The sequence below is a fragment of the Acartia tonsa genome, chromosome 6 (assembly GCF_053477335.1).
Source record: "Acartia tonsa isolate MP-2025a chromosome 6, ASM5347733v1, whole genome shotgun sequence".
Classification (NCBI taxonomy): Eukaryota; Metazoa; Arthropoda; class Copepoda; order Calanoida; family Acartiidae; genus Acartia; species Acartia tonsa.
The window spans coordinates 32,048,870-32,076,764 of record NC_137265.1 but is presented as its reverse complement, the minus strand read 5'-3'; the positions used below and the strand labels follow the sequence as shown (position 1 = coordinate 32,076,764).

Here is a 27,895-nt window from a genome sequence, read left to right as displayed (position 1 = left end):
AGTAAATAAGTTGGAAATAAATTTAGTAAATATTTATTAAAAATAAATAACAAATTAAACTTCTGACTACTAGATCATTGGAGAGACTGTTTCATAATATAACCATTTCCCAATCCTTAATGAAAATATTTTGGACGGACAAAAACTTGCTGATATAATTGTAACATTTTGAGGATTGAGAAATATTTGACTTGAGTATCGAACTCAGGTTTAATACTTAAAAGTGTTAGTGCCAGATCTTGTCTTCACCTCCCATGTTAATCACATTACATTCAGCTGAAAAATAAAAATGATCAAAATAGAAATTTAAAAAAAAATGAACATCAAACACAATTTATTTGGGGGAAAAATCATTTACAAAACAATATTTTAGGGACAAGAAAGGCCAAAAGGTTTTAGTATTTCTTCGGAACCATAGTTCTTACAAAGTTTGGAATTAAAGGAAAATGAATAGAAATCACGACAGAAACTTGTTGAATGGCAATTTCTAGTGCTAAAACTATAATTATAAAATTTAAAAGTTAAAACATCAAATATGCCTGTATTTACGGACGAAATACATATTAAATTATAGAGTAGCAACGCTGTTAGGTACACGATTACCTTCGTCCAAAGGAGCTCTCTTAAATCTGTACGGGGTTTCCCACCAGTCCAGAGAACCTTAATAAGTTTTATTTACTTACAAATATTCTTTGAATTGGTTTATCTGGATCTATCGATATATTAAAGTAAAACAATAGAGGAGGAAGGATTTAAATAATTGTATGTCTCTACACCGTGGACCCTGTACCGACTTTCAATGGGTCTTTGAATATCAACCAATAGCGTGAAAATATTAAAACAGCGAAGTCGCTTCAAAAGAGTAGAAAGCAATTGGATAAAAGACAATGAAGGTCCCCCACACTGGATCCAGGTAGTTGTATGGGTTACATTATACATTTATTATTGATATGCTTGCTTAAATTATATTTTATGTTAAAAATGTCAGGTTTCATGAGGGAAGATAAACTAATGTATTTCCTAATTAAGATAAATAAGATTAACCCATTTGTATATTTTAATTATTGGTTAAAAAGTATGGACATAGTTACTTTATTGTATAAACCTATAAAGAATTTTCTATAACGAATTGATGAGTTTATATATAGGGTGTCGGAGCCGTATAATTTTAATGCGGCTCCGGCTCCGCGGAGCCGTATCTGGAATACGGCTCCGGCTCCTACCTTAAAATTAAAATATCAAGTTTTGTTCATTATTGAATTTGATAAAATAAAATAAATAATATAAAATATTTTGCTTTTTTTGATTAAAGCTATATAAAAGTAGAAGGATGTGTGTCTATTCGTTAAATAACAATAGTTTTTCAGTTTACTATATGGAAATAGACCGTTGCCAAATTATAATCAGACTGGCCAGCCAATTTTGAAAATAAAAAACGTACATAACGTACAAAAAAATACGTTACGTACATAAAAAAAAGTAAAAAAACGTACATTCCTAATAAAAATAAGTTAAATAATTTCCTAGTTACCTATTATCAATACATTTAAGTCTACTAGCAGCTACCTGTAAAGGAAAACCATAGCGAACTGACAGACACAAGATATCATATTACTCTATTTAAAAGAACTAGCGTCTACGCTCCTAAAGGCCTCTAGGGGCACTTGAGGAGGGGACAGTTGAATTAAATAAAAAAACATGGATGACAACATACATAAGTAGCGAAGCTTAAAAGTTATTTATAGACATCTGGAAAAAAAATTAACTTAGGAATAAATTCAGCCCCCCAACCAATAAGCAAATCTCAATGAAATTTAGTGGAAGTATTAAGAATGAAAACTAATACAATCCCTGAAAATTACAACCTTCTATCAGGAATATGAGTAGAGAAAATTACAAAAACCTATACATCTAGGAATCGATCTAGCACTGCAACAAATAGACAAACCTTAAAGAAACTTTTTGAAAATATGTAGAATGTGAATTTATTTATTCCCTGAAAATTTCAGCCGTCTATCTTGAATAGAAGTCGAGAAAACCATGAAAAAAAGAAAATCTAGGAATAGATCTAGCACCCCAACCAAAAGGCAAATCTCAATGAAAATATGTAGAATGTGAACTTATTCAATAAAAAAAACAGGAGCCGAGAAAATCACGTTTCTCCGATAGCATAACGGACTGACAAAGTGATTATAGAGTAGCTTCGCTAATAAATTTTTTAGTGAGGGAGGGGGGAGTAGACCACCCCCATTTCTGATTTCAATTTTTAAAAGAAAGAAAGGGGAAGGGTGGTGATTTTTTTCTAAGAGTAATTTCTCTTGGGGAGTGGTTGTACCCTCTCCCAGGACCTATGAGAAGCTACCCTGTAAAGGAGAACCATATCGGTTTAGCGGTTAGCGAGAACCTTCGGTAGAAATAAACTGACAGAGAGACATACATCCTGTTATTACGTACTAAGTATATTCTATTAAATAAAGTAGTAAGTTTTTTGTCTGATGCTTAAGATTTTCATAACTACTTCACACAGTTACCGAGATGGTTTTAGGCTATTTTTCTACCATTTTGAATACAGGTTCTTGAAGGGATATGGAAGGACAGAGAAAATAGCCTACAACCTCACAAAGATCATGTCGGTTCAGCAGTTAGCGAGATTCTTCGTTACAGAAAAAAAGGATTTATAGGATAAACATATAATAGGATATAGGGTTTTTTTGTCTTTTGCTAAAGATCTCAGAAAATACAAAGTAAATCAATGCCTGTCTGTCTAAAGCTTAAGATCTTGGTAACCGCTGAACAGATTGGGTTCTAATCTTCAGGGAATATATCTACTGGTCCTGTGGTAGTTTTAGGCTATTTTCTTAGAGTGTGGGAAACCCACCCTCCCCCCCAAAAAATCAACCACCCCTCAATTCATTTTTGTAAACTAATGCAAATCAGCGGGGTGGGGGAACCCCGACCGCACCCTGGGGCGAAGCCTAAATGAAAAAAATAATCACAATCTTTTTTTATATTTTTTTTTGACAAATTTCCAACAAACAATTCTATAAAAGAGGGGACGAAGCCTCTAGAGGCTAGGGGCGAAGCCTCTAATCCAAGTAGAAAGTAAAAAGCTTTAAGTGTCCCTCACCCAAAGAAAATAGCAAAAAACCATCAAAGGACTATTAGGTATATTCCATGAAGAGTAGAGCCCAATAGGTTCAGTGGTTACTGAGATATTAAGCTTCTGATATACAGACGGACAAGCAGACGGACAGACATCATTCTACTTTGTATTATAGATAATATACTATTTTTGTAATACTTTTTGTACAAATACAAATAAATATACAAATACTTTTATACTTATATTTGATTCTTATTCTTTAAAAACTGAAGATACCAAAAAATAAGACTTCTTAATCCTAAACTGAGCACCATATGATATCTCGGAAAATTTTCCCAAGTATATAAAGAATTTGAAAAAAATTATCGTTAAATCTATTAAAGGGGTAGTTGCATGAAATGCATTTAAACTTGAATTTAGTCAACTGCATATCTCTTTCTGTTCAATAGTTCAAACTAAATCTATAGGACATATATTTCAAATCCATAAATTTAACCTGTAAGTTCTAATAACATATATGCATAGTTTACCTACATATTTTTGTTCTATGAAAATTGAAGATATTATTGAATTTATTTGATATAATACACCTATTGTTATTGCAAAAATTTTCGTACAAAACATACAAATTACTTTTCTACTAATATTTGATTCTTATTCTTCTTTACCTTGCTGAGCCTGTGGTGCAGCTGCCACTGCTGCTGGAGCCGCCACTGGCTGTGCTGCGGCCGAATGTCCTGGAAATTTAATTTTTTGTTGGAAGGGTGAAATATATCATCAGTTGATTTATAATGAAACTGAAAGCACTAAACTTTTAGAGCATTCTGTTCCCATTTAGAGCGTAAAATCATTAAGATGGACGGTATGGCTTTTCAATGTGCTCCAAGCCTCTAGAGGTATCTCTTAAAATGAAATAAATAAAACCTTCACGTTGTAGGTACAGGGTGCGCCACATAAATCCGGACTTTTTTTAAACGGCCTTAGCGCCAAAACTACTTGACCAATCAGGACGTTTGACCCCACTATAAAAAGCTTAGGTAATGACCTTTTTGCTCATAAAAATCTTTGGACGATGGAGGAAGTGTATGCCGAGCTGGCCGCGCTTATGTTCAACAAGGCAGATTCGAATTGCGCAGATAAATTACCGTGGATTTATGACTTGGGCCTACTAAATCTGACCTCAGCCCATCTGTAGGTTATATGGACTAATGAAACTTGCTGGAGATACTATCAGATATCTAGTGAAAACACTAGAAAAGACTAGAGCTCTCTATCTCAGCTGACTTGGCTGTAGTACTCCGACAAAGTGGATCGTGTTAGATTTTAAGATGTCAAAAACGTCAAAAATCTTGAAAATTTCTCGGTTCTTGACTTCAGGGGCCCATATGGAACCTTGAAACTCGTTTTAGACTATGTATTGCGCTAATAACCCTATCTTAATCTTCGTGCCATTTTTAAAAAGGTATAAAACGTTGTTCTAGCTTAACTGTGGCCCAAATGAGAGCCGCCGTGTCAAAGGGTATCTTTAAAGATAGGTTAATTTGGATCCTGCTGTTACTCACTCCTCAAGGAGATGTGGCCTCCCAGCAGCCCCGATCTTAATCCAATGGACTTTTGGGCCTGGAGCGCCATTAAAGCATGAACCAATAGACGCGCCCATACCAAAAAGACCTCTCTCATTGCTCCTATCATGAAGAACTTCGCCTGCTTGAACAGGGACATGGTGACCAGGGTCGGCGGGCGGTTCAGGGGACGGGTAGAGGCGGTGATTGAGGCTGGAGGCGATTTTATTAAATAATCTAATAATCATATACCTAGGTTGCTTCTCAGTTTTTAAAATTCAATAAAATCTTTAAAATTGACGATTTTATGTTTATTTGTTTAAAATTAAGAAAAAGTCCGGATTTATGTGGTGCACCCTGTACTCATTAAAAATTTAAATGAAATGAAAAAATCAAGGATTTGAACACCAATAATACTCTTTATATCAGAAATTTGTAAAACTCGAGTTTGTAGAGCCTAGAATGACTCACTTTATTGTACCCTAATTAATTCAAATCACAAATACTTTGATATGAAGATTTGTATTACAAGAAGAAAAAAACTTCTTGTCATCCTATATTCGCATTTCATCCCTCGAAGCTTCTCTGCAAATAAGTTTACCTGTTGGTCCACCCTTTCTAAATTTGATCATAGGAATGTGAGGCCTGTAAGAATTATTTAAGATTTAACAAAAATTCTAAACATTATTTTTAAAACAAATCATTATTTGAGGAAAGTTTGTATCCAACCAGGGAGTAAGGGAGGGGACAATGGATCGAATATTCAATTTTTAGGAGTCTCAGACTTTGGGTACTGGCTTAAAGGGAATGTACAAGAATTTAGCAGTTTCTGACTGAGTTTGGGGACTTGCGCATGAAATGCCGCTACTCGTTATGCATGTTTTGAATATTGCAGACGGGGAGAAGGGATAAGGGAAGTGGGGGCAATGGAAATAAACACTCGTTGTGTTAGTTTGGAATGTAGCAGACGGGGAGAAGGGAGAAGGAAGGTGGGGGCAAGGGGCAAGGGAAATAAACAGAATAAAAAAGGGGAAGTCATATTCTTGCTAGCAGCTGGCCGGGTCCAATAATCTTTTAATATAAAAATCACACCAAAAAACATCAATATATTTCATCAAAAACAAGTTATGATTTCACTTTACATGACGCTATGGAAATCCCTTTATAATTTCCTACAAATTTATTGGATTAAACTGGATTTCATGCCCTTTCTTTGATAACTCTTATATTGAATTAATTGCCCATTGTCCCCTCCCTTACTCCCTGGTATCCAACCCCCTTGCAAAATTAAGGAGGGGAGGATACAACCCAATTGACACCTAGGGGGGTGTATCTTAAACACTCCCTCCATTTTGATTTAAGGGTACTGTCAAAATTTTCGGGCATAACCATCTGGTCCCCAATGATATAAATAAATAATCTTGAAATCTTAAATTCCTGACAACAGCAGTTCCAAGCTGGCGAATACTTTGCAGCAGCATTTTTTGTCTGAAATTGTATGAATGTAAACATTAGGATATGAAAAGCAAAAATTTACAAAAGGATAATTCCACGAAGGATATTATGAATAATATGTTGGTTACAGCTTGTTGGGTAAACTAAAATTGTTTACCACTCAAAGTTCTCATAAAACTAATACAAGTTTAAGTTTAAGATCTCAGGACAAGGATTTTTCCTTTACTGATCTTACCTATGTAATGTATATTTCTTCACGAAAGTGTTTTAATCAATGCATCTTAAACCAGTATAAAATATTAGATAATAAATTGAATGTAATTATTTGAACTTTGTTATTAAATTTCCTACCTACCTAGGTATATTTGTGAAAATGTAAAAATCAGCTGTGAAGCAGAATTACTTGACTGACAGCTTTCTATAATCCTTGCTTTCCTTTCCCTACCTTCTCAACTTGATAAATAATCTGGGAGGGAGGGGACATTAGGCTGTTTATTACACTTGTCCGCAAAGTATTATAATCACACTTTCTTATTCGTTAGCTTAACAACCTTGGGTACTTTTATTGAATTTTGATTGGTTGGTTCATTAGGTGAGTGTCCAAACGTTTCAATCACTTATTGTAATCTACTCAAGGGGTAATTTTGTGTATGTTTATTAATTTATCAGCATTTGTCCCTAAGATCCCTGTAAATCCTTATACTAAAGTAACAGGATGTTTGTTTGTGTGTCTGTACCGAAGGATCTCGCTAACCGCTGAACCGATCGGGTTCTCCTTAAGAGGGTAGATTCTCATGGTTCCCGTAAAGGTTTATAACTATTTTGGAGGAGGGTAGCACCACCCTTCCAAGAGAAATGACAAAAAAATCGGATTTTTTTTTTAAATACGGGAGACTTCAACGTAAAATAAAGAGGTATCGTACGTAAAGAATTATCGTAGAGACTTTAACAAACAAAAACATTTAAAGTGCCACTAGAGGCCTCTAGGGGGCGTAGCTGCTAGTAATTCAATATAGACCTTACTTTGCATAAGCCTAGATTTTTAAGCGTATTAGCTGCGACAAATAATTGTTGAAAAAATGGGGAGTAATAGTTATTTCTCGCATCGTATTATAAACGGCTTCCCGCGGATATAGAATATACAATTATAAGATTAAAACTAGTTTTAATCTTATGATTGTACATTTTTATGTTCGTAGAAAGCTGGATATAATACGATGCTAGACATAGTTTTTTCGTATGGATGAGAACCGGTTCCTATCCACCGGATTCAAATGAATACTAGAAAAAAAGTTTCTCGTTTTGCTGAATAGTTTGGATCATGGAAGGAAATTGGAGTAGAGGGTTTCGTCATATTTTTACAGTATATAGCTTTTCTCCTATTTCTAGCCCCTGCAGGTCCTATTTCCTATCCCTGTGGGGGCAATCATTAACATTTACCTAAAATAAGCTACCGTGGAAATACGATGAAACACGCTACTTCGTTTTCTATCCATGATCTAATATTTTTAAAAAATTTATATTTTATGACAATCTTTTAAAGTACAATAAAGTTAGATTGTCGTTAGATTATCTTATTTAGTTATATTTATATTTAGAGTAACCCTTGCTTTTCTTCATTTTAATGCAGGCATTTTTGAGGTCAAAATGATCTGAAAAACAACAAGTAAAGAACACATCATTTTTTATGAGAAAGGTTTATTATTCTTTCACATTTTCAATATGAATTAATCAAACCTACAAACTCAACAAATATCAAAACTGGTTTAAAATATCAATGAAATAATTTGATTGATTGATTGATGTACTGCAATGCCGCGTTCGCGCGCAGACCAGCGCGCGAAAGGCTATCTGCATGCAGAGCTACAATTATTGAATGACTTTAGTTTTACTTTTAGAATACAAATCATCAAAAAGAAAGCTCTACAAAATTTTTATTTATAATATTATAGTTTATGTATTATATTTAATGAAAGGGGCAGTGATATATTTTCATTGGCCGTTTTTTTATTTTTTTTTTTACAGATTTAGAATTTGTTTCTAAGTATTTATTTTATAATCTAATTTTGATAATAATTTAAAATGAAGTTTCCAAAACGAAACTGATTAAAAATAATAATTTAATGGTAAAAAATATTTTTTTTGCTGAAGTAGATAGATATAAGGTTATGGGAAAAATAATGCATGTAATAAAAATCCTTAAAAACTATTTAATAATATAAAATATTACATAAATAAATACCATCATTAGTTAGAATTAGGATAGAGAAAAAATAATTTTTGATAAAATCCATAAAATTTAACTATTAAATTTTTTATATTGTCACTAATTCTAAGTAAAAGATGGCAAATTGTATTGACTATTAAAAAATTTCACACAAAAACAATTTTCAAATATTTATAAGAAAAAGGTTGTTTTACATAGGTAGAACAATTCATCCACAAACATCTATTTAGTTGTATGTTATGTAACATTTATATAATAATAATTTTGTTAATATTCAAGCATTTTTTCTTTGTTTATTTACTATTGATTCATAATTCTAATTTGTTAATAAATATTTTTTTTTCATGGCTAAAAATTGCAAAATTTATTGTATAAATAATTGCATCTGTTATATTAGGGAAAAGTATGATAAAAAATTTAATAAGTTCGCTTAAAAATGGCAGTTTTTGATCGTTTATGTAAATTCAATATTATGCCTTTCTAAGGCTCTAATAAAAAGGAAGGAAGGGGTAATTTTTCAACAAGTGTGTCAAAATTAATGTTTTTTTTTGTGAATCTTTGGAACACTTCATGAAAAGGCCCCTTCCTTATAATTATCAAAAATTAGAAAACTAAATTAAATGTCTAACAGTATAATTTTATTGTTTTCAGAATTTGTAACTGCTTTTGGTAAATAAAAGAAACCCATTAAAATAAAAAATGTAAAAAATCTTGCAACAGGTTTCCGTGTGTGGGTGTATGTGTTGGTGTCTGACAGAAAAATGCAACTTGGAAAAACGTTGTTTTTTTGAGATTTTTCTGAGCACATTTTGAAAAAGTTTTTAAAAAAGATAATAAGTAGAAATATAATATATATGAAGTAAAAAAGTAAGATAAAACGTGCTTTGAAAATTTTTGCACAACTAAAAGCACGCTTAGTACGTTAAAGGGCAGTGAATTGACTTTGCTTTGAATGTTGACATAGAAGATATGAAACATGTTTTACACACTCTCCCTCCAGAGCATCAAGGCAAGTGCCATGTCGCCAAAACTGACCAATTATAAGTTAAACTATGCTTCCATACATTTTTTGTTATTGGAAACAATGACAATTCCTACAAGGTCATTTCTAATGACAGGACAGAATATCTTGATGTCAATTAGGGGAGGCGTGTTAAAATTGAATATAAAATGCTTGGTGACAAACAGCACAGAGCACAATAATAATACTATTAATATTATTCATAGGTATATTAAATAAAAAAAAAGATCCTAAGGATCTTATCAAAATCATGACAGATCCTATCCAAAATTAATTTTGATAGCACATTAAAATTGGCAATTTTGTCACCGTTTTTATTCCACATTATTGTTTTTTTTTTGTGCCATTTAGAAATATATAGTTCATGTAGCGACTATTTTGTTTTAACTATGGACCAAAAAGTTTATTGATATATTTAATAAGAATGTTGATTAAACAATCTTTCTTTGTGTGGACATATGTAGGTTGTATTTATTTTGAATGTATCAGATTGCAGCAGAATTCTCTTTGGGGGGTATCACACATAATATATCATGACAAGCAGCTACAGGAATCATCTGGTAGCCGCGCGCGCACACAGCTAGTGATCATGGTAGCTGCGCGCGTTCTCTATAAGCAGGTTTGCTTGCTGTAAGGACCCCTAATACCCTTGCAAATGATGAGAAGTAGCACCAATTATTTTTGTATAATTTAATATTCCTAATAAATTATTTTGTTGACTGGGTTGCAGTTGGGTGACAGCTGGCTGGCGGCAAGGGAATGCAATGGCGGTATCAGCGGCATTTAAGTAACAGCTATAAATAATTTGAGATGAATACATGTTTGAGAAGAAGGTCTGTATGTTGATTAATGTTAAATCATTTTAGAACTAGAACTAATACTTAAATTATTTCACTAAAAGTTCTTCACAGAATGTTCTTGTTTAATTTTGTGCTAAGAAAAAATCTAATAAATACATCTATTGCCCAGCTCTTATCAGGACTTGCCGCTGTTGTTTCTAGGACCGCCAATATAGCCGTTTAGTTCAACCGAAACGCTTCCATTCACCGCAACTTTGCCGCCGCCCGTGGTCGACAGGTTGAGCGCCGTTTCTTCGCTACTATTATCACCGCTTCTGTGAGATCTTCGCTTTTTAGCGACAATTCCTCCGCCCGCCGCCGCACCACTGCCAACCGTTATCCGCCCGTCCTCAATAAACTCTTGGTAACGCTTTCCCTTGCATGATCTTGAGCTGCTCCGACCGCCGCCATCCATATCATCCTCGCTTGGTCGTTTAACGCTCAAATTGACAGCACCGCAATCCACCATTGACGGGGCGGTAACAACAGCCTGGTGATGCTGCACAGGAGAAGATGTTGTAACCGCTATCAACAGCTGATTCGCGCCTGGCTGTTGGTGGTGAAATTTACCCACAACATTGCGGCCGCCGGCAATAGAATTTGTTGGCTGCGGAATGATCAATGTTGCAGTTGACGGTTGCGACTGTTTAAAGGAATAAGATTGCGGAGAGTAGTGTTTAAGACTGGCCGCCGTGGTCGGACTATGCTGCATATTTCCACCTGCTGCCACAGTAACCGGCAGAACAGTTGTGCTAGAATGATTATATTGTTGAATATTAACAGGACTACGTTTAGATTGGGCTACCGGGGAAACGGGCAATCGTATCGCCGTGGCAGTTACACCGCTGTAATGCTGCGGCGATACCGCTGTAACTTGTATTGTTGCCGGGGTTAGCGTTAAACTAGTCGGCGCCTGACTATTTAGTTTCTCATGATGGAGGAAAGACGTTGAGAGTAGTGAATTATTAGGAGATGTGGTGTTAGTAACAATCAACTGTTGTGGCTGATTTGTTGTTGGATAGGGCTGTTGTCTAGGGGTCCGGGTAATGGTAACCGAGGTCCGACCCAGGTTTTGCTCATTGCTCCTGTTCATCTGTTGCTGTTGTTGAACACCTGCCATAACTAGTTGGGCAGCACCATTGTTGTTGACTGCTGTTGATGCTTGTGTACTCATATGGTTGGTTGTCTGGTGTTGTTGTGACATAAGGCGCATTATAGCTGAAGAGTTGTGCGTGTCAACGGCTGTTGCTGGCCGCAACAGATGTTGACCATGGCTCACAGCTGCAGTTGACGTGGGTGAAAGATGGTTGGTTGAAATAACAACAGTTGCGGGATGCATAACAGCCGCCGCACCCGGCTTACCGCCAACCTGAGTGTTTGCAATCAAAACTGCGGCTGTTGATTTATTATCCACCATTTGTAAGGGTTTGCTAGGAGATCTAATTGTTGCTCCACTGCTACTTAACAAAACAGCAGCGGTGGCTGTAGACGGCGGTTGGTGGGAAGACGTTAAGGGCAAGGCGCCAGGGTTGGGCGACAAAGCAGCCGGCGATATCACACCGTTATGTCCACCGCCACCGGGAGATTTATTCAGACCGGCATTGGTATGAACTGATGACACTTTCACGGCGGCAGATTCAGATGGAAGACGGGTGGCCTCCTCACCGACTAGCAGAGCCGCCGCCTTGCCGCCGGGGGCAGTCCGGCCTGGCCCTACTCGTAAATTCTTGAACGGCAAATCGCCAGGCTTAGAACCAGAATGATTTTTATCCTTAAGAAGTCCGTTCTTCAAGCTCTCATAAATGGACGCCTTGATGCGGTCAGAATTATCCTGTCCGCTGTCACCACTGGCCGCCAAATCCGCATTATTGTTCATTCCACTGCCGTTAGCTGAACTGTTTGACAATTCGGCGGTGTCAACAGAACCGTCGGCTCCGCCGGAAGGCGATGCTCCATCAGAATTCTTGGTCAATAGGTTTTCAATGATGTGGTCAATAATCTGTTGTCCTCGGATTGAGCCCTTGCTCTGAGATTCACCACTTTTTGTTGGCTCCGCAACTGTCTCCTAGAAAAAAAATAATATAGGTAAGCACAAGTAGAGGTAGATAGACAACCATTTTTTCCTTTAATTGCCATTACATTTCCTATTCTTAATTTTACTTTCCTATATTAAACATTTGTTTAATGTTCTTGAAGATTATTCTTGATACCTAATGATTTTGAAATAAAAATAAAATAATGTTGCTAATAATGTTATCTTTTTAATTTTACCTTTTGTTTGGAAGCTGTCTCGAGAACTCTTTCCCAAACCGCCTTTCTGAGCGCTAATTTTGACTCTATTCCGTTGCTATCGCCGTCAGCGCCTCCAGCAATTGGGCTACGCGATCCAGAACTGCCTACACCACCCACCGGACTTCTAGAGCCAGACCCAGCCGGGCTGCGGGCATTGTTCATGACATAACCACCGTTACTGCCATGACTGCTGTTGCTGCCGCCCTTGTGCAGCTCAAGAAGGGCCTCACAAGCTCTTGCAGTTGCATCAGACGCCGCTGTTGATTGGCTGGTATTTACCGGCGGCGATATAGGCGGTGGGGTAGGCGTGGCACTGGGAGTAGGGGTGTTGGAATTTGGATTGCTGCACGATAACGATCCGTTTGTAGTGGCTCCGCCGCTCTGCTCGGCGAGATACCGTTTTTTGATCGGTTTCGGAGCCGGAGCATTTTTTGTCGACGGCGGTTCTGCTTTGTTCATTGCGGATGTGGTGGGTAGACTAGCTTTACACTGTTGCTGTTGTTGTAAGAGTGTGTGCGATTCAAAGGATTGTTGTTGTGTTGACCTAAAAAATAAAAATGTTTTGGTTTATGTTGTTGTATTCAAAGGAGTTGATTCATAATCAATAACTAAGGATTCAAAATAAACTTGACATAAGAAACTATATTTACCTTGAAGATTGATTAACTGGCTGTATATGATGAAGCTGTAGCGCCACAGTACCTGGCGGCATCCTGTCCATTAGTTCCACAATTTTCATCAACTCACCACCAAGTTTAACTGGGTGCAAGCAAAATTTTATTGTCTTTGTATATATTTATATATATGTGTGGGTGTATTTGTATTAACTTAATTTTTTAACATAAAGGAGAGATTAAGAAATTTCACAACCTAAGTCACAGTTAGGTAGGTTTGAAAACTATTATTGTAATGTTTATGAACTGGTTTGGATGATCACAACTACGACACGACAGTTGAATTATTCACTTGGCTGTTATTAAGTCCATCACTTACTGAGTTATAAACTGGGTTGAAAGAGGTTGGATCTTTATTGCCGGTGGTGGCGGGTATAACGGTACTAGCAACCGCCGTGGACGTTTTTGACTGCTGTTTGGGCTTGAGAAACACTCGTTTCAGCTTGAGCTTCTTGCGAGTGGAGTCGAGAAATTCAACGTTGACCGGAACGTGGCGGCCGAAAACGGGATCAGTCGCCGTGTCGTCGGCGGACAACGGGTTTTCTGTCTGGGTGAAGAAAAGAGAGGTGGCGACGGTGTCCTCGTACTGTCCAGAGTACACCTGCCCTCCTAACTGCACTAAAGGATTTTCAGAATCAACCTGTAAAAATATAAAATTATTAATTACATGGTCATTTTAATTTTGTAACGCAGCTAATCTTTAACTAAAGTTCATCTGTCCGACGATCAATTAAAGATAAACGGAACATTACCTATCATCTACTTACTGCTCTTGTTAGCTTATTTTTGCTGCGCTACTGTTTTTGTTAATAACTTTGATAAGGGTAAATAAATAAAAAAAAGTGTAATATATTTTGTTTTATTGAAGTCTAATTACAGGGTGCGGCACATAAATCCGGACTTTTTCTAATTTTTAAACAAATGAACATAAAATCGTCAATTTTAAAGATTTTATTGAATTTTAAAAACTGAGAGGCAGAATAGGTATTGGACTATTAGATTATTCAAAAAAAATGGCTGCCAGTCTCATTCGTCGCCTCTACCCGCTTCCTCAACCGCCGGCAGGCCCAGGTCAAAATGTACCTGTCCAAGCTGGCGAAGTTCTCCTTGATAGTGGCAATGAGAGAGGTCTTTGTGATATGAGCACGTCTATTGGTGCATGCTTCAAAGTAGCTGTAGGCCCAAAAGTCCATTGAATTAAGATCAGGCTGCTGGGAGGCCACATTTCCTTAGGAAAGTGAGTAACCGCAGGATCCAAATTAACCCAACTTTCGAGCTACCCTTAGACACGGAGGCTCTTATTTGGACCACAGTTGAGCTATAACGACGTTTTTACCTTTTTGGAATTGGCATGACGATTCAGTTAGGGTTGTCAGCGCAACCCATAGTCTAAAATGAGTTTTTAAGTTCCATATAGGTCCCTGAAATCTAGAACCGAGAAATATTCACAATTTTTCACGGTTTTTGACGTTTTTTACATTTCAAAATCTGCCCCATTTCACTTTGCTGGAGTACTACGGCCAAGCCATTTCAGATAGAGAGCTCTAGTCTTTTCTAGTGTCTCACTTATGTATCTAACAGTATTTCCAGCAAGTTACATAACTCTACCTCACCTACAGATGGGCTGAGGTCAGATTTAGTGGACCCTAGTCGAGAATCAAGAATAAACCACCTGCGCATTTCGAATCTGCCTTGCTGAACATATGCGCGGCCAGCTCGGAATACACGTCTATTTTCGTTCAAAGATTTTTTTGTGCTAAAAGGTCATTACCTAAGCTTTTTATAGTGGGTTCAAACGTCCTGATTGGTCAAGTAGTTTTGACGCTATGGCCGTTTTAAAAAAGTCCGGATTTATGTGCCGCACCCTGTACATGTTTAATTGCATTAATAAAATATAAACACTTGCAATATTGACTATTGACATTTAATTGGTCATCTGGCCAATTTCTTAATTATAACTATGTTCAAAATTTTTAAATGGCGATTGTATTCATATGTAGGTAGACTTAGATTTTTTCAATTTGTTGAAAAAGAAAAAAACTTTAATATGAACATTTACTATAACAGAAAAGACGTCCTACGAATAACATTTAATAAAATTTGGTAAGAACGAAGCTACTCTACACTCAGTGAATATCCGAACGTCTGTACGTCATATCAAATGATAATACCTGAATGAATGAGATCTGGTCTGGGTTGATTGCAACGATATCCTCGTGAATAACCCCAGCAGCTTCCACGTGAAGCAGTACAGTGTCCTCGACCTAAACACAAACATGTTCATCAGTTTTAATGGTTAAGCAATAATTTCAACTTTTCTGTTGGTCAATCTTTCAAATTATGAGATCCTTTTCGATTAGGTACACAATTTACTTTGTTGATAACAATTACAACAGATTATACTAAAAAAAGCCTTGTTATAAAAGAAAACGTTTTACAACCTAAAAATCAAAATTCTGAGAATAGAAAGAAAATAGATTATTTAATTGTTTGTACCTATTTACTTTAATTTATACAGAAGGGGTTGAGATAATTGCAGATAAAAAAAAAACATACAACCCTTCCCCCCCGATAATTAAAAGCTACTAAAGGCAGAATGTGACATAAGAAAAAGGGAAGGATTGGTTTATGTTCCATTGTCCCATCCGTGTATCCCCGAGACAAATATACAATGCTTCATGATAATTCATAAATAGCCATGCTCATGTTTTCATTATAAAAGCATAGGACAATGGACGATAATTTAATCTTACCCCCGAATTTATGTTTTACATTCTACCATTTTGCTAGATTGTAAATATGGGAGAGAAGGGTTGAAGATTAAAAAACCGCCATTAACCTATCCCTTAACTTAAATTTAAACTTTAATATAACCAAAATAAGGGTGCGATCTTATGTTACCATAATTAAAGTAAAAGAGAATAGTTTTATTAAAAGTACATTTAACGATTTAACGCTAACACATACACACACACACACAAACACACACACACACACACACACACACAGTAGTAGCAGCTGTATGAATAGGGAAGAAAAATGATGTCAAATCATTCTAGAACACATTTTGACCCCATTATAAAAATGTACTTTTTTAAGAACATCATTAGTTAAAAATATTTTGAATGTCAACCCATAAGAGTTCGATACTTTAAAAAATATAATTATAATTCAAAATTTTTTTTTAAAACAAGTTTAATATTTGTATGCCAAAACATGTTACATACAGACATAAATAATTCTTATCCAACTGCAATTAACTGTTAACAATAAATGTTAAAATAATTTTTAAGTATTAGGCTGAGGGCCAGAATAAAGTATAACGAATATCCCCTTCTTTAATTTTTGTTCAATATAAAAAGGTATACTCACAAAAATCAAGAAAATTTAATCAAGACAATTTTGTGTTTTAAGTAGATCATATAAATAATCTACTTTTCAAAGGAAAAAGAAAGAATTAACTCGAATACAATCCTAATAATAATACCATTAAAAAAGTAATTTTTTTTAAATCTGAAAAATCTAACTAGTGGAATGTCTCTTGGTGTTTGGAAGGGCATTCTTACCGCAGTGGGTGGAAAAATAGCACAAAATAATTTTCCAAAGGGCAGATTCTATATAATCAAAGCATGTCCGTATGTATTTCTGACTGTCAGCTTACTGTTTAGTATTATATCGACAGTTATGTTATGACTTAAAACTACATTTATAAGAATTACATGAATAAAGGACTTATCCTATTATATAAAGTAGTAAGCAGTTTTTGTCTGTCCCAAAGGATCTCGCTAACCGCTGAACCGATACTGTTCTCCTTTACAGTGAAGCTTCTTATAGGTCCTGGGAAGGTTTTAAACTATTTTTGGAGAGGGTGTCTTCACCCCCTTCCCATCAAAAAAATATTTTTTAAACTCTTTTGAAACTCAAATTTAAAATGGGATGAGGTCGACTTTTCTCTTTCCTACTAGTGCCCCTAGAGGCTTCTAGGGGCGTAGCCTCTAGTTGTAAATAAAGGACTTTAGGATTTTTTGGGAAGATTTTTCGTTTTTTTAAAAACAAAATTCATTATACATGTGGGGGGGGGGGGGAGGGTGGATGAAAGAGAGGATATATTTTCCAAGGGAGGGGTGGGTGGGGTTAGGTCAATGGTTGGGTCAATTTGGAATACTATCAATCTGCCAACACAAAACCCAACAAAAAAGCAAAATATTCCTAGGTCACGAATAAGTTTGTATAAAAATAGGAAGATGAATCGATTTAGATATAATTTTCAGTGAAGCTAGAAATTTATGTTCGGGGTATATTTTCTACCATCAGGGAAGTAAAACACTCGTGAAAAAATCCAAACCCCTTTCTTTAGAAAAAATTCTTAATTTTTTTTTATATATTTTTGAATACAATTCCATATTCTAAAACTAGCCAACAATAAAAGCCATGGCATGGCCCTGCGGTTTTAATTCTTTTATTGGGCGGTGTAAAATTTGCTTAAAATACAAATTCTAAATGAGCTTTTTATTTCATTAAAATTAGGACAAAATGTATTGTTAAACCATTTTTTGACCGCGCCCCCCCCCCTCATCCTTTTTAAGTTTCTTTCCCTTTACATTGAATTAAAATGAAATACTTCAACTTAAATATTCTAATATTATGTTTTTCTGTCGTCAACTTTTCCGTCTGTCAAATTAACAAACCAATTTTTTAGGAGCAATGAAAATACAAGGCAAAACAGTTTTTTCAAAGAAATATCTAGATATCCCCCTTTTTCGTTTTGCTAAATTTTTAACTTACCCCAGATTTTCATCCATCATAATATAATATTCGTTAACAAGGAAAATTATGTTCATAATTTGCAAAGCCATGACAAGCTCACATAATTTTTGATGAAATAGAACAGTTTATTTGAATATAGCACAAAATGTAATAAAATAAGACTATGAGTAGCCAATAATCCGTAAATGCATATGGCGGACTGACGTACATTTGTACACACCCTAATTGTATTGTAGCTGCGCTACTTAAAATGTGTCAAATATGACACTTGAATTGACATTCTTTTTTGATGTGAGAAATAGAAGCACATTTTTTCTTGGGGGGTGTGTTTAATTTTAAGGGAGAGGGGGTGTGTTTCTGTATTAAGAGTGGGGAGGGGTTATTAAAATCTGCAACTTAAGTATTTCAACGGTTACAGGGATAGATAAATTGTAAGATAAAATAATCTTCCACTCCATACTTTCAATTTACAGAATATCAGATTTCTACTTTTTTTTCTAAATTGGAGGAACGTAATATCAACTTTGAATTTTCTAATTCCTGAAAAATTTTGGTTGGGTATAGACGCGACGCGACGTTGAAGGTAAGAGTACAAAAAAATTCTTAAAAATTAAAAACTATGGAGTCTTACTAATTTAAAACATTCAAACATTCACGCGTAGAAAATTCTCACCTCGTAATCAGAATCTGACTCCATGCCTTGTGGTAGCGCAGCAAAGCATGCTCACAAATTCCGGTGTAAAGTTGGGGTTGACAAATCTAGATTTGCTGTTGGTTTCTGTGGTTGCCAAGCTGGTATTCGTCGCCATACAATTCTTTGCGTAGCCTAAAATATCATGGTAAATTATTACATGCGTCTGGCATTAAAGAGAAAATGGCATTTAAATTAATCTTACCCCCAATCATTGTGTGTACAATTTTTCATCCAATTATATGAAGCAGTAAGAATTCTTTTTGTCTGTAGCTTGTGATTTCAATAACTAATGTACTGATTGGGTTCTCCTTTTTAGTGAAGCTTCGCATTGTTCCCGGGATGATTTTAGATAGATATTCCACTATACAATACTACTGCTACAGTGTCTCTAGATGCTAATAGCGCAGCTGCTAGTTTTATAAAAAGTGAATAAAAGGGATATAGACTGTTAAAAGTACTTTTGTATGTAAAGCAAAATAATGAAATTAATCTATTTTTAATTGCTGTCTCTCATTTTTTATGGCTATAACTATCACTATTAGCATAAAACAATAGAGGAAGTTTCATTTTTATAAACAAGTACGTTAAAATTCTTTGGGAACGTAAAATTGAGGCATTGCCATAGCCCCAAAACAGGCCTAACTTAATCATAGTTATAAACTTCAGAAAAAGGCAAGTAATTCTCTGTAATGAAATCATCTTTCCTTCGAATTGTAGATTACGTAATGAAATCAGGCTGTTGGACAGATTAAATTATAAGGTTACTTCGCTTCATGCAGGATAGACATACAATGGCCCACTATTGCTAATTAACTAAACAATTGTAAAAGCCACAAAAAATTGCTTTCATTTCAATTGAAGCATTTGCGCGGACTTATTCAGTTTTTCAAAAAACTATTAAAGCAAGCATTTTAGATTTTTTCAGACTAAAAAAATTAAGGAAATTAATTTCTCATTAGGGCCAATTTAAGTTTAACAAATGAAAGTCAATTATTTCAGTTGAATAATAAATTTTAAATTGGCAACATTTACTTTAAGTAGGACAGAAAAATTGAAAATTAATGACCTACAAAAGATTATTTCAAATTAAAATTCACAAAACCTTACAATTATTTAAATTCACATTTTAAAGGATTAATATGAAAGTTCTTAAAACGTAGCATCTCTATAAATATCCATTTACTTCCCTATCTATACGACTAACTGACTCACTCCATCGCACATTCTCTCAGACTTAATGATTACCCAGAGAGAGGGGACAATGGGCTGTTTATACACTAGTCCCCAAAAAGTGTTTTCTCATTTGTTGGCTTAACAAGTTTGGGGACTTCAATAAATTATGATTGATTTGATCATTAAATTGAGTGTCCAAACGTTTTAATCATTAATTGTAATCTACGAAAGGGGTAATTTCATTGGGGATGTACATCAATTTGTCGGCCATTGTCTTATCCCTTTAGATCCCTCATGATTACCTGTTAATTCTATCTCTGATATTTGCATTATAGTGAAAATACATCATCTTGATACCTGAAATATAAAAATATTCGTTAAAATCTCAATATTTTGTGCTAATATTATTTATTTATCAACTCGCCGGAAGGGCCTTAAATAATACTTATTTAAAGAACCCGTTCTCTCATTCGTTGCTTTATAAACTTTGGAAACTGTTGGAAAATCAAACAAACATAGCGTCATCTTAACTTTTGCACCAATAATAATCTACAGAAGGGGTAATTTTGTTTCAATAATTTATTCTCTTTTGTCTTATCCCTTAAGGTCCCTATTTCGTGGTAAAAATGGTGGGTATGCCCTCTGAAGCATAATTAATATGGCAGCAAGAGAAGACAAGATTAATATGTCCATGAATGCAAACGTACAGACAGACAGACAAACAGACAGAGACAGACACATACAAACAAACATACACCTGAGACAAGGTGCGCGTATAGAAAATTTCAGGGAAGTATAGGAAAATGACTGATAGTTTAAATTTTTCTTTCCTCAAATATAAAACATCTACAAAGGCAGAATTTGACATAATATTGGCAGTTAGATTAATTCATAGACAATTGTCCTATCCCTGTATCCCTGCAGAAGAAAAAATAAGTAAAAGTCATCAACCTTTTCTTTGCAATAATCAGGCTTCGTAGTGATATGACAATCAAAGAAAAAATGAATCTATTCCCACTAATTTATTTGAGACTATTTAGTACTTTTCTATGTTTGGGGAAAGTATAATTTTATTTAGTATTAAAAACCATGTTTTTTTTTATGGATTCCCTATCCTTTTAATACAAGGAAATGACAAATGACAGAAAAATTACTCCCTCCTTCTTTCTACTAAAAATAACACACACCACATATAAACACAAGGCTAGCAAAAATTAAACAAGCATGATTCTGTTCAAAATAAAAGCAGCAAATTAAAAGAAAAAATAATCTACTGCCCTTTCTTCTTCCAAAATATTTTTAACATCCAACAAAACACAGTACTTTAAACACAGGTAGAGTGAAGATATTCGACAATAAAATTACAATCTTGTATGCCTGTTATCTTGTTCGCTGGCTCAAATTTTTTTTTATATTTTGATTAGGTTCCAAACTTGTAGTGTTTGTCAGCCAATGTCTTATCCATTAAGATCCCCGTGTCCCCAGTAGTATATTCTAAAAACAATGTTATAACTATTTGCAATTTTCTTATTGAAAGAGAAGCTTCGCTGCAAAAAAAGACGTATATAATGAGGAAAAGGGTGCTAAATATTGCAAAGTGCATTTTCTTAGCCAGAGAGAAAGAGAAAAAGGTGCTTAATCATTTTTAATTGCCAACAAAGTTTAGACATGTTTAGAGGTATATGTTTATTAGACTATAAAAGTTTTAAAGATTTTTATTCAATATAATAGATTTGAAATCTGCAAAAAATTTTAAGGATTTTTTATAAAATTAGTTTTTTATATAATTCTTTATTTAAAGGCGCAAATACAAATTAAGTTAAATAATTTTGAGATCTGTGATTGGTGGATTGAAAACTATCTGCGCTCTGATTGGAGAAGCTTAAGTGACGTACATCATTCAATCAATTAGAGCGTAGGTAGTTTCCAATCCAGCTATCCTATTGGTCAAAATTTATTAACTTAAATCGTATTTGCGCCTTTAAATAAAGAATTATATAAAAAACGAATTTTATAAAAAATCCTTACAATTTTATGCAGATTTCAAATCTATTATATTGATTAAAAATCTTTAAAACTTTTATAGTCTAATGTTTATAGAAGAACTAATTACAGGACCTTTTATAAATAGTTATATTTCTTTTTTTAAAAGTGATTTACAGCAAAATTTTGGCTGTTATTGTCATTAATTCGCGAATTATGACAGCTATTTACTGATAAAACTATGTTTTTTTTTTAATGATTGCTTTAACTATACATAGTGCTAAAAAGATATGAAAATATTTTAAACTTATCTTTTTCTGGAATTGTAGCTACTTTATAACTAAAGCTTAATCGTACGTTTATACAATTAAATAAAAAATTACAACTTATTTTCTTATCACTGGATTTTAAATAACTAAATATTTAAACAACTCATAAAAATAATGTAATTATTGACCTTCAAATGAACATGTTTGTTCTTGTTTAATTTCATAAAAAAGATAATAAAATTAGGTTATAATGATATTGACCTAATTTAAAACAAAGTACTTTGTTTCAGGGAGAGATAATACAACTAATCTAAAACCTCTTCCCACAATATGTAACACCAATCATTACAGGGAGGGAGGGGACATTTGGCTGTTTATTACACTAGTCCCCAAAGTTTTATAATAACGTTGTCTTATAAGTTGAGTGTCCAAACGTTCAACCACTAATACCTAGTAATCTACAGAAGGGATGATTTTGTGTATTGTCATAAGGGATGTATTTTGATTTATCGGCCTTTGTCTTATCCCTTTGAATTCCTGCAATGTTTCATTTTAGGAATGGTACGAAGACCTATTTAACATCCATTGTATTATCCCTGTATCCTTGGCTTTCTTCTATAATATATTTGTAGTTTTTGTGAGTTGAGATTGATGTTTTTATGTTTATTTTGCTTGCTACAGAAAATATGCCAAACAAAGAAATTAAGTTCAATAAGTTTATATTTAGAAATTCTCTTCAAGATAAAAAATTTTATATTAAAGGGATAGTTCCATAGAATATAAATAAAAAAAATTCAGTGCTATTTGGTATTTTCTCTTGTAATTCATAATCAAAAATAAGACTTTTTTATTTCTTTAATTGTTTAACAGAATATTCACATATGTGAATGAAATATAACATTCTATCTAGATATAAAAATGTCCCCTTAATAGGGTTAGAAAAGCCAATAGAATGAAAGCTCAGGGTGGAAAAGGATATTGATAGTTAATTTAAGAAAAAACTTTCCTTCCAAATGAGTTATAGGCTACCAACAACAGACCTTTGAACATAAAATTTGGCTGCAATTTGATTTTCTATCCATGAAAACCTGGGGATTTTGAAGAACAATGGCTTAATTAAAGTTCCTATGTGTTTGATGATAAATATCAAGTGATACTATCTCTTCCAGTACGGCTCTGAAACCGATTAAAATCCGCTGGATTAAAACCAGTTTTCAGTTATACTGAAAAATTATGGAAAGCTTCTTATTATACCTAGACAATTTTCCACAATTATTTAAATAAAAATCATACAATTAATAGTACCTGTAATATTAACATCAAATTATACCAATAGGCCGTTTTTATGATGTTTCAATGTGATCAGGTTTTGTGTTGGTTTTAAAATGGCGAAAATTCAACAGAAATTATACTTGACCATTTAAACAATATTAACAAGTATTATTGGAAAAAAGATTAATTTTAGCGTAATTGTCCTATCCCTCCTTCGAAATAATCTGTAATTTTATGAAAAATGATCAGAAACAAGATAAAGAATGAAAATTCTTGTAAATAATGCAAAAATTGTTGTCACATTTTTAGAAAGCTTCAACAGTTTTTGATGAATTATCTTCATACCACCTTTACAAAGACATATTTATTCAAAAGTAGCAGGAAAAAAGTTAGAATTTTCAATTAAAATATTGCAATAATTGGAAATCTACATGAAAATTAATTATACTATTTATATAAAGTAGTAAGGTTTTTTGACTGAAAGATTTTAATAACTACCGAGCCAAATGACTTCTCCATTTTAGGAAAGCTATACATTGGTCCCAGGACGGTTTTACGATATTTTTTATAAAGTTTTAAGTTCAAGGCCCCTTGGGTGCTATGTGAAAAGCTCCTTGTTATCTACAAAATACACCAGTTGATTTTTCTAAAATTCAAATATTTTTTACTTTTAATATTTGTTAAAAACAGAAGGAAACTAAAAACCCGAGTCCCCTAAAATTAATGCTATAAAGGAAACTATTCAAAATGCGTAAACTTTAAACATAATATCCTTTCAAGCCCGGGAATTCGGGATAGGGTAGTGAAAAAATAATCCTTACCCCCCCCCCCCTTCCAGGATTTTTTTGTGTATAAGGTAACTTAATAATAATGAGAGATAAAAGGGATGTAGATTTATTAAACCGCCATTATTATACCTTCCCTGAAGTAAATATATGCTAAATACTTAACAAAACTAATTAAAACAATTACTTTGTCCCACCAAACAAAATTCAATTTCAAAGAAACAAGGACATCAACCAGTCCTCAGGTGGCGCAGCAAAAAAGTAGCTAACAAATCAGACTATCGTTTTTTTTTCTTAATTATGCAAAATCTTTCAATCAATTATGCAATCTCTTTCAACAAAAAAAGTCCCCTTTTTATACAGAAATTTAAAAAATGCATGAATACAAAAAATACACCAAATAATACTACGCTAATTATGGGTCCTAAATGAAATAATAAAATGCTTCTAATCCCGCTGTAAAAAGTAATAAAATTAGATGTGTAGAAAAATTGTATTTAAAAAGAGAATTTTTTGTAAGAGAAAAAGAGAGATAAGGGGTTAGAAAAAGTAGAGAGAGAGAGAGAGAGAGATAAAATAGAAAGATATAACAATTTTGAGGATAGGATAGTAAATACTTATACATCTAGGAAAAAGGTGGAGGAACGGACGGGGAGGGTTGAAAAATAACAAAAAGAAAGGCTTTTACACAGGAACGGGGAAACAAGTGGGGAAAGTACCTCAGCTTTCATGGATTTCATAAGCACAAAGGGAAGGTTAAAGCATAAAAACAGCTGTTGGGTCCGGAAAAAGAGGAAGGGGAGTGTAAAAAAAAAGGGAATTGGTATCTGGGCAGCCGAAGCCTTCATATCTTTAAGCTGTTTTAACAGCTGAGCGAACAGCTGGCAAGCTGTCCACGAGCTACGAATAACTGAGGTACGAATCAGCTGTTTTTTTTCACTATAGTTAAGAAGACGAAGTGTGTTTGTGTGTGTTTGCTGTGGCAGCGTGTTCAGCTATCACAGCTACACACACACACACTCATATTATTTTCTTTGCTTTTAAAGCATACTGCGGATGTAAATATGGGGGGAAGTGTAGACTGGGTAGGAAAGAAGACAACCGGAGAAGGGGAAGGTTATCAGGAGGCCGGTAATGCTGCAAGGGAAGGGGGGAGGGAGGGGTCAATTGGAAGATCATATATAAAGCAAAAACAATAACTAATTAAGATTTTGATTTATAAGCGTTATTTAAATAAGAAAAACTTTCTAAAATGTAAACGAACACTTGTATATACTTTCTATGTAGATTATAAGTTCTAAAAAGGCTTAATAATCTTGAAAAAAGTCAATGTGTACTTTTAAGTCTACGTATATATAGAGATAAAGTGGCTTTCCCTATTATATATATATTACATATAACCTCCCTTTCTCTTCTATATATCTTTCAATATATACTTAAATAAGCATTTTCTCAAAATAAAAATATTATTTCCAAGTTTTGGAATAGAAGGACGATTTTTTCATTAAAATAATCTGAAAGTCGGCAAAGCAAAATTGTAAAAAACTATCGCTTTTGTAAAGGGGACTTTCTAGGTGATAATTATTGAGAAAGAAAAGAGGGTTGTTAAATAAATAAATATATAACAAAACAGCAGTTGGAACTTTAATTTAAAGTGAGAAAGGAGAAGGGATAGGACAATTGTTCAAACAATTCATGTGTAAAATTCTGTCTGGGAAGCTGATAAGCATCATGGGGAAGAAGAGGTTGCAGAATGGTTTAACTTTGAGTGTCCCCTCCCTCCCTAAAAAGTGAATAAAAAGAGAGGGATAGATGGAATGAAAGAAAAAAAACAGGGGGAGAGGATAATGGAAGAAAAATTAATCTAAAACCAATTTATTCTCCAATTTTGATTCTAAAACTACTGGATTAACTTTTATTCAGATTTGGGATAGTCTAATTATTTTGGTCCCCCCAATCCCTGATAAAAACTACAAGGACCAATATATTGTCTGAATTGTGAAGTTTACTACTTTCCAATGGTACCAGCTTTTCTTACAACCCCACACAATCACACAGACTCGCATACACACACAGAGACACACACACAGAAATCCTTTCCTAAATCATTAATCAGAGTCAAGAGCAGAAACTGCTTGGCACACAAACACAGACTCTCTCACTCACTCACACACACACACACACACACACACACACACACACACACACACACAGAAAATACACTTGTACTTTAAGAGTAATTCTATAACCCAATTTTCAATTATAAGCTATCAATAACGGACATTAAAAGGTATCTCAATCTCAGTACATAGTTTTCTATCTAAAAAAAAATTAAGAGAAAAAATCTTTAAATTCTTTCCAACCCCTAATTTCTTACCAAACAAGTATAATTATATTTATAAGAAGCGCAGCAATAAAAGGCTAACAACATTTTGGGATGAATTAGGATCATTTTTGGCAGGTAATGTCAATCGACTTTGTGAAAAATTTTCGTTAGAAAACTCAATTTTCAGCAATTGATATCAACTTAGAAGTATTTATCGTTTATGGATGTACTTACATGCCATAGACATATAGAGTAGCTGCGCTACTAAAAATGTATATGCTTTTAAAACATGCAATAAATGTACAACCATAAACGGCTTCCTCAATAACTTTATACATCTATAATTACTAAATCTTAATATGTTAAAATTTAAATTTACTGGTTCACTTACTAGTTTTTAGCCCACTGAATTTTAGCAAAACAAAGCCAGGAAAAGGGATCCAAATAATTTACTTCACAATTCAGGTATGACTTAAGAGGCAAGTTTTAAAGATGGTAATAAGGTAATAACGAATGAAAAATTAGGGAAGATAAATTTCTCGACAATTGTGCTAACCCTGCATATTTATACCAAAGTCTAGATCCTAAGCACTGCATAAGTAATTACCCTAGTTAAAAGTTATTATTTCTCCAAGGCATTTTTTCTACCCTTTCTGTTCAAATCGGTGTGCTATCATTTTCGCCAAAACAAATAGCGACCTTTCTTACTACCAAAAGAGATTAAAATAGTAAATTAATGCTACATATCAAATTATTTTCTACCTTTTCTTGTAACATAAATAGCACCTTAACTATTGTGTCTTTGCGAATATAAAACACATGGCTAAAATGTTGCGTTCACGGAAACGATGGGACACCATAAAAATTTGAACCAGACATTCTAAATAAAATACGATGGCTAACAGCAGTGTTTGGAATAATTTTAAATATCAGGTTATCTCAACGTATACTCAAAGTAGTTGGATGTTTGTAATTGTGTGTCCAATGTTATGTAGGATCTCTAAAATTGCTATTTTGCTTCATTTTTGGGAGATGGGATTGTATTGGGACAGTTTTATGCTATTTTCAAGGATTGAATCAATCATACAATAAAAATATCCCAATAATTTGATATTTTGTAAGAATTTTCAAGGTAAATTTGTCTGCTATTGTCCTATCCCCGTAGAAGAATATCGCCATGAACATGGTATTCGCACTATTGTATAAATGAAAGCTACATGTCAGAACACAGACGAGGGTTCTCAAATGTAAAGGTTTTATGCTATTTTTCATGCAAAATGCTTGGAGCATGGCACTAAGTAGTTCATATGAAGGTATTAGATTGGTAGACTATATTTTACTGGAAAAACTCAATATGTATAATGTATATTCTCCTTACTTAATTTTTTTTCAATACACAAATCAATGCCCCTTCATATCTAATAAGTGGGGACGGGAGGGGAATCATAAATTA

The 27,895-nt window shown here is 34.0% G+C and overlaps 3 protein-coding genes and 1 long non-coding RNA gene across 4 annotated transcripts in view; all 4 read right to left on the bottom strand.

The window, feature by feature from the left end:
• Positions 1 to 17: 17 nt before the first annotated feature.
• Positions 18 to 6,202, bottom strand: LOC145322404 (uncharacterized). The gene is made up of 5 exons (XR_013880657.1): positions 6,106 to 6,202; positions 5,267 to 5,313; positions 3,772 to 3,840; positions 604 to 660; positions 18 to 276 (listed from the first exon to the last, which is right to left on the bottom strand). It is a non-coding gene; the product is annotated as an uncharacterized LOC145322404 (long non-coding RNA).
• A 1,569-nt stretch (positions 6,203 to 7,771) lies between these two features.
• On the bottom strand, positions 7,772 to 13,287 carry LOC145322400 (uncharacterized). Its single transcript, XM_080164390.1, has 3 exons — positions 13,150 to 13,287; positions 12,479 to 13,043; positions 7,772 to 12,272 (listed from the first exon to the last, which is right to left on the bottom strand). Exons 1-3 carry the CDS (start codon positions 13,236 to 13,238, stop codon positions 10,344 to 10,346), a joined length of 2,583 nt encoding a protein of 860 aa, XP_080020516.1. The 5' UTR covers positions 13,239 to 13,287; the 3' UTR covers positions 7,772 to 10,343.
• Positions 13,275 to 18,753, bottom strand: LOC145322402 (general transcription factor 3C polypeptide 6). The gene is made up of 3 exons (XM_080164391.1): positions 18,614 to 18,753; positions 15,345 to 15,437; positions 13,275 to 13,813 (listed from the first exon to the last, which is right to left on the bottom strand). The coding sequence occupies exons 1-3, from the start codon at positions 18,635 to 18,637 to the stop codon at positions 13,439 to 13,441; spliced, it is 492 nt and encodes a 163-aa protein (XP_080020517.1). The 5' UTR covers positions 18,638 to 18,753; the 3' UTR covers positions 13,275 to 13,438.
• LOC145322403 (uncharacterized) overlaps positions 18,686 to 27,895 on the bottom strand; it is a 39,228-nt gene continuing 30,018 nt past the window's right edge. The window contains exons 4-5 of the mRNA XM_080164392.1: positions 20,110 to 20,164; positions 18,686 to 18,766 (exon numbers count right to left, since the gene is read on the bottom strand). Coding sequence (XP_080020518.1) covers positions 18,700 to 18,766; positions 20,110 to 20,164 — 122 coding nt within the window. The 3' untranslated portion in view covers positions 18,686 to 18,699. The remainder of the gene's footprint in view (positions 18,767 to 20,109; positions 20,165 to 27,895) is intronic.